The following is a 9,855-nucleotide window of genomic DNA, read 5'->3' as shown; positions in this document are numbered from 1 at the left end:
AAACTGGCATTAGCAGCTACCGGTTTGTCCCAATTTTAAACCCTAGCTAATTTTAACTCAAGTTATGATTAAGCTAAATGTCCTTACGAAGATGCCATTGCTTAGGTTCGTAGTACCATTTGAAGATGAAAGAGCTGTAACTGACATTCTGCTTTTATACATTACCACTGGATGATAATTTATTAACCTATATAAATCCTCAATATTTATTGCCACGTGACAAATTTTTCTTCACCTTCTCCTGTATGTATGTGATCCTTCCCCTTCTCTCCATCAAATTTTTAATTCACGTATCTAATTAATACATCCAAATGGCCTGCAACTTCTAATTAATATATTTAAATAGTCCCACTGTCATTTATAATCCTCACCTTTTTATCTCTAATGAGTTTATCACGATCCTTCCTCTTTCCTCCGCCAGACTTTCTTTATTTCTAATTAGTTTTCTTTATTTCTAATTAGTCTATCACGATCCTTCTACCACCAGACTTTCAATTAATTCAGCTAAACAGTACGTTGCCATCTACATTTTTCATCTCTCCATCCCCCATCTTTTCTTCGTCCCTCCCTCTCTTACTAATACGCACCTACCTGCCCTCTCCAGACACACAAGAAAATATTTGATATTCTCTTATTATTAATTATTTCTACAGTTTTTATCCGCTGCGAAGTGCTTATCCTTCACTAGTGTATAATAATATTTGGATGGTAATGCCTAGGTGCTACTTCTCGGAGTAGCTAGGCGGCACTTACACGGCCACAGACACAGAGCACGACTAGGCAACTTTCAAAAAATTAAAAAACTGACACTAGGAATAACACTAATATTATTAATATAATAGTATAAATATTTATTATATATAAAGTATTAATTTTGCTACGATATTATCATATTTCTCATACGAATAAAAGTTAATCAAATTATCATTAACAATTCATAAAATTTTAAGAAAAAAAATTCTCCATCATATATAATTTATTTATATTATTTTAAAAAAATTATATGCATTCATCAAAAGTATTTATCATCTTACATTATATATACATAAATAAAATAAAATAAAATAAAATAATATATTTTTTTAATGAGATGTGCTATGGACCCGAATCAAACACACGTTCATAGCGTGTCCGCATCGGACACAAGTCCGATACAAATGCGCGTATGATAAAGACACGCGAAGCTTATAAAAAAATATCTGTAAGACATAGTGGAGCAGAGAAGCTGTTCAGGGAAGTAGGCCAAACACACCAATTGTGGTTCGAGTCTCCTAATTTATGATGTTTGATGATTCAGTCCAAAATTTCAGAGAATCACATAGTCAAGGCTACTGCACCAGAAGCGAAGCAAAGTACTAGTCATCTTTCAATTATTTGAATACACTTGCGTTGGAACTAATTTAAACTCATTAGCTAAACAGACATTTGAAGTCTTCACAGTGAACATATGCAACCAAAGTTTGTTCTCGGTTAACTGGAAAATACAGAATGTTAGAAAAAGCAGAAGATGGGAATGGATCTTGCCTCCAGTGTATCTCATTTAGTTCGCGGTCCTTCGAGTGCATTTCAGTTTCATCTTTGTAGCCTGGTCTTCGGAGCGTATTTTAATTTATCTTTCTAGTTTGCTGAGTAAAGCTTCCAAAGGTGGCAGCTCTTTCACTATCTGGCTCCAGTCAGGCATACCCTGCACAGAGAAAATGGCAGGATGATTAACATTTAGGGAGAACTTTTAAAAGCCCCATCTCTGGATTAGCTCGTGCTATAGTTTATGTGAAACAACCATTGTACTCTTAAAAACTTAAACCGATAGAAAACGATATTTAAATATTTTTATATTTAACACTCTCCTCACGTCTAGGTTCGAGACTTTTCATAGGCCCATGACGTAGCCTTGAATTAAATAGGAGAAAATTAATAATGTTAGGAGTCTGGCATAACTCAAACTCAGGGCCTCCTACTCTGATATCATGTAAAACAACCGTTATATTCTAAAAGTTTAAACTGATAGAGAACAGTGTTTAAATATTTTTATATTTAACAGTATCCGATGATTCAAAGTGTAGTATTGTCTTCGCTTAAAACTACAAAATTTTATCACCTTCCCCTTTTCATCAGTGTTCTGAAAGGCAGTATCTATCTATCAGTTTGCTTATAGGTCAATCGAGTAAACCTAGGTCTCAACAATCTGATAGGGGCATTATAAGAATCAGGATATTTACAGGGGCTTCCTGCATGTTAGCAATTTATATCTAGAATTGCGCCAATCATTAACAAATCCGCACTCCAACTTCACACCAGTTTAGTGAGCAGTTTACATATAGAAAGAAATGTCAAAACAAGACAATATGTGTAGATAGCAAAATAAACCAAGAAGCTGAACGTAACTTGGTCAAGTGAGATTACCTTTCCTGATCTTCTAACACGGCCATCTAGACGTAGAATTATGTATACATCCTCACCAGGGGTAACACCCTCAGATTTCTGCTGATCACAGATCCATCTGAACAACCAAGAAGGTTTAAACAAGAACTCACATGGTTTAACAAATGGATTTATAGAGACTTCTATCTCATAGTCTTATGTTTTTTGAAGAAAAGTTGAGCAAAGGAAATCCTTCAGCTTAAACGAAACATCTTGTTAGGAATATGTGCCTAGCTAATATTTATGCAGACAAGCTTATCGGGAAATAGAAAAATTAAGTGGGCATAACAGTAAAAATTTTATAAAAAAAAGAAAGAAAACCTTGGTAGAATTGGCAACATGCTTTAAACGTACCTGCAGCAAACAGATTTGTAACAACTACTACTTAGCTACAAGAAAATAAAGAAGAATATAAGAACAAGAGCCAGGGATGAAAGATAGGGAACACCACCTTTCCCATTCCTCGGGAGAAACAATTTCTGCCTTGAACCGAACTTCAGCTTTCAACAGTGACTTCGCTGTTATTGACTGAGCTCGCTTTTCAAAATCTTCCTATATAAAGGCAAAGATTATGTGAAGGCATCAAAATGCTAATCACTGTTGCTTAAATCTGATGAGGGGCAAAAACAAAGCAAGTCTATAAAGGCAATAAGGTGAAGCATATTCTCAAAATTAGCAAATCCGTGAAACCACAACAGCATAAAATTATAAAATTATAAAAAGTGTCAATGATAAATCAGGCTATCAATATGCTAATAACTGTTGCTAAATCTGATGGGTGGCACAAACAAAGCAAGTCTATAAAAGCAATAAGGTGAAGCATATTCTCAAAATTAGAAAATCCGTGAAGCCACAACAGTATCAAATTATAAAATTATAAAAATGTCAATGAAAAATCAGGTTAACTTGATGTTAGGAATTGATAACAATTACAGAAGAGGGTGAGTAAAAGTAGAGGAAAAGAGCAAAACAATTAAGCTGTCACTAATTAAGGTTCTTCCAAAGCTGCGAATACAAATTAGCAACAGTAATCAGAAGTAAATGTTTTGTTTGGATTGCAAACTCAAAAGTCATTCATGGAGCCGATTCCCCTTGTCCACTCTCCATTTATTACTGACCTGGGAACCTGGGTCGGTAATAGTACCAAAATTGTTTAGCCACAAAACAGAGCATGAAGTTATGCTAATGAGTAACTATTAGAGATCTAATCACTAGTTACTGCATCACAGATGGTTATATCTAGTTCGCCTAAAACAGTCAATGATGCATAGAAAATTATTGTAGCATATATTTTTGATAAAATTGCGTCTACGGCTTTTTCTCTCAAGTCCGATTTACGAAGTATTAAAAAAGGATCAAGGGGCATGAACGAATATAAAATTAAGTCGATCGGGGATGCTTTTCAGGCGATTGGCGAAATCGAGTTAGATCATAAGTTGGTCATGACTGTTCTTCTGGGATTGTCCGAAAAATAGAGGTTTTGTCAGTGCGCTAAATACACACAGGACAAAGCCTATCTTCAAATAACTTCTCTCACCTTTAGCGCAAGAAGAAACAGAAGTTTAACGTCGTGCCAGCTTGACGACACCATCTGCTACTCCCACTGTTGATGCAGAAGGACATTATGCAAACCTTGGATGAGGTGCTTGTGGCAGCCGTAGGGGTAGATGAGGTCAAGGACAGCGTGGTAGACACAATTGATACCCCGGTCGTAGACCTCATGAAAACTACCCACATCCTCAACCTCAAGGTTTAAAGTGCCGTGGCACGGGGCGTGCTGCTGTCTGCCGGCACGGTACGACACCGGCACGCTTCCGTGCAGACACATGGTACGCTTGCGTGTCGATGGATACGTATGATCTCCTATTGGCACGCTTTGGTATAAACTTATTTAAATTTTGTTGTTCTAATAAACTCCTATAATGTTATTTTGAAAGATTTAATCAAATAATTATGAATATTTGTTATAAATAGCTTACTATACTCATCAATTAACATACTTGTAAGCTTTTTTGTATGTAAAGTATAACTATACCTTATGCAAAATAAAAATTTTTACATGTTAGAATTTAAAAATGCAAAGATATCTTTCTTTCTTTTGACCATATTATAGTCTTTCTTTTATAAAATACAAAAAAATTATTTTAAAAATTATTTTAAAAATTATTTGAAAATTTTATTTTAAAATGTATTTCAAAATTTTATTTTTTAATTAATATTTTCAAAAATTATTAGATCTATCAAAAAAATTAAGCAATAAATTATATAACAAATAATTAAATAAATTTAAGTATCAATTGATTTAATTTAACTTTTAATTTTATCAGTATTTTTAATCTTCTAACACAAATATAAAATTTTATATTTGATATGCCTCAAAATTTGTTTATTGAGTTTGATTTTGTTCCCTTGATTCGCCAAAAGTCTCGCGGTGTGATAAATTTTGATAAAATAATTTATGAAAAAATGGATGTATGTGGTGGAAGCCGAGGGCTCGAGCCGATAGGCCCAATCCCGCGGCCTACCACTGACATCTGAGGGAGGTGCGAGGGGCGAAGCCCCTGCGGTATGGATTGGATATATAAATTAAAAATTTACCCGTATATTGATAAATAAAAAAATAAATTATAATTTTTTTGACTTACCTAACAAGTAGATCTTCGATTTGCAATGTCTTTGGGAGGTGTGGGATACCACGAATGCTTCTTGGTACCCCAAAGAACAAAAAAAAAAAAAAAAAAAAAAAAAAAAAAAAAAAAAAAAAAAAAAAAAAAAAAAAAAAAAAAAAAAAAAAAAAAAAAAAAAAAAAAAAAAAAAAAAAAAAAAAAAAAAAAAAAAAAAAAAAAAAAAAAAAAAAAAAAAAAAAAAAAAAAAAAAAAAAAAAAAAAAAAAAAAAAAAAAAAAAAAAAAAAAAAAAAAAAAAAAAAAAAAAAAAAAAAAAAAAAAAAAAAAAAAAAAAAAAAAAAAAAAAAAAAAAAAAAAAAAAAAAAAAAAAAAAAAAAAAAAAAAAAAAAAAAAAAAAAAAAAAAAAAAAAAAAAAAAAAAAAAAAAAAAAAAAAAAAAAAAAAAAAAAAAAAAAAAAAAAAAAAAAAAAAAAAAAAAAAAAAAAAAAAAAAAAAAAAAAAAAAAGCAAAAAAAAAAGTGTGCTCGCACGGACCTATGTATCGCGCTGTCTCACGCGATACGCAGGTCCATGCCGCGGCACGAAGGGGGGGTCCAAGACCCCCTGTACCGTGCCCCCATCTTGGGGTGGTACATGCCACCCCGTGCCGTACGACACGGGGTGGCACTTTAAACCTTGCTCAACCTAATAATACTCAATCAAACCGACAGCCATATATTCCACGGTCTGGCACCCAGTGTCAGATCTGTGGAAAATTCAATCATTCTACTCTTCAGTGCTGGCAATGCTTTAATTATACTTTTGCAGCAGATGAAATTTTCCAAACTTTCACTATTATGAGCCTTCATAAGCCTAGTAAAGAAGTATGGTATCCAAACACTGGAGCATCCAATCATATGACGGCTAACTCTGGAATTCTCTCATCTTCTAAACCTTATACTGGGCAGAAAAAATTTTTGTTGGTAATGCAAATTTACTGAATATTACTCAGACATGTGAAACACATTTGAATACGTCCTCCAACTCTGCTCTCAAAAACGGTCTTGTTCCTTCTATAAAATGAAATTTACTTTCTATTTATCAATTAAGTCATGATAATAATTCTTCTTTTGAGTTTGACTCTTTTGGTTTCTCTGTGAAGGATAAGGAAACGGGAACGGAGCTTCTCAGATGCCATAGTTTGAAAACATCACTCTATCCAATTTCTTCTAAAGTTACAAGTGTAGGAAATAAACTACTGTTAGCCCTTGTTGCATCTAATTTTAGTGGAGATATTTGGCATAGACGGTTAGGTCATCCTAATCTTCCTGTTCTTTCTAAATTTATTAAAGAGAATCAAGTTGAATAATAACTCGCCTATTAAATTATCTGTTTGAAATGCTTATAATATGGGCAAATATGTTAAAATTTCCTTTGATGATTCAGAATCACATTCCACTTTTCCTTTTCAAATTGTTCATTCTGATGTTTGGCAATCACCAGTTCATTTTGTTTATGGTTATAAATATTATGTTGTTTTTGTCGATAATTACTCTAGATGCTCTTGGCTTTATTTTTAAAATTTAAGTATGAAGTTTTTGACAAATTTCTAGAGTTTAAGACAATGGTTGAAAACATCTTTCATAGCAAAATTAAAATTTTTCAATCTGACAATGGAAAAGAGTATGTAATGAAAAATTTTCACCTTTTTGTTCACAAAATGGGATTATTTAGAAGTTTTCTTAACAAAATGGCATAGCTGAGACGAAGCATAGACACTAATCTTTATTGTTTTTCTTGTAAATCGTACTCCTCTTACTATTTTTAAAGGAAAATCGCCATATACTATTTTTGCATGGTTGCATTCCTTCGGACTTACAACTTGTCCGAGTGTTTGGATGTTTGTGTTATCCCAATCTACAGGGCATTGCTGTTCACAAGCTCTCCCTGCGATCACTTTCTTGTGTTTTTCTTAGGAGTTAGGACTCTCCGCTCAGCATAAAGATTTTCATTGCCTCTATCCGAGCACTGTTAAAATTTTATTTCCCGACATATTACGTTTGCTGAAACAGTATTTCCTTATTCCTGTCTTTCAAAAATTTCCACCTCTTTAGCACCGATTTCTACTGTTTCAAATTTTCATGTTTCAAAATTTTCTTTCTAATCCTCCTTTATTGGGTGAGAGTCCGTCTACTATTGATGCCATCTCCGGGTTCTATTTCATCCACTCCTCTACTACTGATGGTTCTAGTAGACTAGTACTCCATCTACCAATGTCGTTCCTCCCTCTATTTTACCGTTTGAGTTATTATCTCACTTTTCTACCACCATGAATGATACTATTAGCATGTTCGCCATAAGTATGATGCCTCTGTTTACTGATCAACCTGGACTCCGGATCTATACCAGACGGAATACATCCCGGCCTATTGAACCCACTTCTCCTACTGATTCGACACCCTCACAATCTGAACCTCTACCTTCCCCTCCACCTGATGCTGCTCGAGCTATTGTGCTCTCCTAAACTTTACCTATTGACTCTTCGTTACCTTCACGTACCTACACTATGATCACCCGATCCATGGCAAAGGTTTTGTCTGAGTCTACCACCTTTCTGGCTTCTAAGAGCTCTATTCTTCCTATCGAGCCTAACTCTTTTGCTAAAGGCATCTCAGGATGCAGGTTGGTGTGCCGCTATGGCTGACTTTGATGTTTCATTGGCTAACTCTACTTGGGACCTCGTTCCTCCTCCCTCATCTGTCACCTTATCGGCTGCAAGTGGGTGTACAAAGTCAAGCTAAAAGCGGATGATTCTCTTGAACGTCTCAAAACTTGCCTTGTGGCTCAAGGCTACAAAGAGCGACACGGTATTGACTTTGATGAGACTTTTTCTCCGGTCGTCAAGCCGACTACTATTTGCACGGTTCTTTCTATTGCATTCTTGTAGTGCCCCTAGGGTTTAGCTATCGAAATTACTACAGTATCGGCGACCGGTCGACACATCTGTAGTGTCGAGACGAGTCAGAATCGTTTCAACATGAAATGAATGCGAAAACGGACTCGATGCACTCAAATAAGCCAAAACTGAAGTTCTGACAGTTTAGGGCACCTAGAAATGGTTTAGGGCGCCAAGATCCAGAGTGTTGTTTTGTATTAGATACTGAAGTCATTTCGGACCCTGTTTAGAGCGCTCGGAAGTTGGGTCCGAAAGTTCACTTCGTGAATATCGATCGTGTTGACACGTGTGTGTGGTAGGTGAGATCCGCCGGAACCGGATAGCAGAGTAGCGGACCGTTGGCGGAGAACCCAAAGTGCAATTTTGTGCAGGCTAAAGAATCTGGGCGCCCACTTCTGGGTTTCGGGCCCCCGAATGTGGAGATTTCAGCAATAGTGCAGGTTTGCATTCTTTGTTCTTGGGGCTCATTTTACCTAACCTTCACTTCTATAAAAGGATGGGGACGACCCCGAGGAACTCTTCTCCTCTTCACAGTGAACTCAAATTGGAGCCAAGAGAGGCCCTCCAACTCTTCAAAAATTCCAAATTTCACCTTGAGGACTCGGAAATTCAGCAGGATTTCAGCAGCGATCTTTGGAGTTTTGGCTCGTGCGCGGTCTAGGAGCATCCAAATTCTGTGAAACTTGATTTGGAGGATTGTGGACTCGTGGGGGAGTGTGTTGAACCTTTCCAACAGCAATTTAAGTAGGTATGTAAACTCGAATTGCTGTTTTGCCTGGGATTTTAGTGTTCTTGAGCTGAAATTAAGATTTTCTTGATGTTTTTGGACCCAAATCTTCTTGGAGCTGGATTTTTGATGTGGGAATTGGTTTTCCATCATCCTCTACTAGTTTAGAAGTTTTCCCCACCTGAATTCGAGATTTGAGAGGTGAGTTTTAGCTCAGATTTGGATAATTAAGCATGTATACTAATATTTTGGGGGTTTTGATGGATTTCTTGGATTTTTTAATCCAGATTTTGATGGAAAGCTTATGGATGGATGTGGGTTGATTCCCCACTTTATTTGGGAGGTTTGTAACCCCACTCCACTAGTTTTATAAGCTAGAATTCTTAGATTGAGCTAGAACAAGTATGTACATTTAGCGGATAACAAAGTCAAAAATGATCTTACTTGTAATTTTTGTGGAAAAGTAACAAGAGGAGGGATTTACCGAGCAAAGCAACATATTGTTGGAGGTTTTCAAAATGCAAAAGCATGCGGGACATGTCCGCCGCATGTGAGAGAGGAAATAAAAGATTTTATGACGAAAAAAGTGGTGGAGAAACAACAAAATGAGTTCATACCCGATTTTGAAGATGTAGATCACTTCGATGATAATGAAGAGGAAGATGATGTTGCGGAATTGAGCACAAAAGGAAAAAGAATTCAAAGCAAAAGTAGCGGATGTAGTATTGGTAGTAGTAAAAGTGCACCCAAAAAACCATGGCAAAAAGGACCAATGGACTTGTATTTCACTCCCAATGCTGAGAAGGTAATTGTAAGGTACCGGACTTCTAAAATTATGAAGCTACGGTGTCCATTTGGTTGGAGAGCCATTTGAATGGTTCCGGTAAGGTTGCGGTGTAATGTAATATACCGGATTTAAATATAAAAAAAAAAAATAGAAATAAATAAAAAATAGTATGAGATACTATTTTTATTGAATTTAGAGAAGTGAAATATAAGTTGGGAATGACCTGTGCTGAAATCGGAATTAAAACAGAAGATTTAGAATTTTCTGTTGGAAACGGGGCAGATAAATTAGCAGAAAATGCACAGTCTCAGAAAATTATGAAAATTGGCAGAGATGTCAGAAATATTTTTATGAGGCTAGAT

The 9,855-nt window shown here is 35.3% G+C and overlaps 1 protein-coding gene across 3 annotated transcripts in view; it reads right to left on the bottom strand.

Annotated features, from left to right (window-relative positions):
* Window positions 1,266-9,855, bottom strand: part of LOC109728022 (protein LOW PSII ACCUMULATION 1, chloroplastic) — a 48,584-nt gene continuing 39,994 nt past the window's right edge. For 2 of the 3 annotated variants that reach the window (XM_020258281.1, XM_020258283.1), the window contains exons 7-9: window positions 2,873-2,973; window positions 2,404-2,500; window positions 1,266-1,684 (exon numbers count right to left, since the gene is read on the bottom strand). In XM_020258281.1, the coding sequence (XP_020113870.1) occupies window positions 1,610-1,684; window positions 2,404-2,500; window positions 2,873-2,973 (273 nt within the window). In that variant the 3' untranslated portion in view covers window positions 1,266-1,609. Of the gene's footprint in view, window positions 1,685-2,403; window positions 2,501-2,742; window positions 2,776-2,872; window positions 2,974-9,855 lie in introns of those variants that run through there. The other variant, XM_020258282.1, reaches the window with a different exon arrangement.

This window comes from Ananas comosus, linkage group 23, assembly GCF_001540865.1.
Source record: "Ananas comosus cultivar F153 linkage group 23, ASM154086v1, whole genome shotgun sequence".
Taxonomy (NCBI): Eukaryota; Viridiplantae; Streptophyta; class Magnoliopsida; order Poales; family Bromeliaceae; genus Ananas; species Ananas comosus.
The sequence above is the reverse complement of the archived record's forward strand: the minus strand, read 5'-3'. Positions and strand labels throughout refer to the sequence as shown.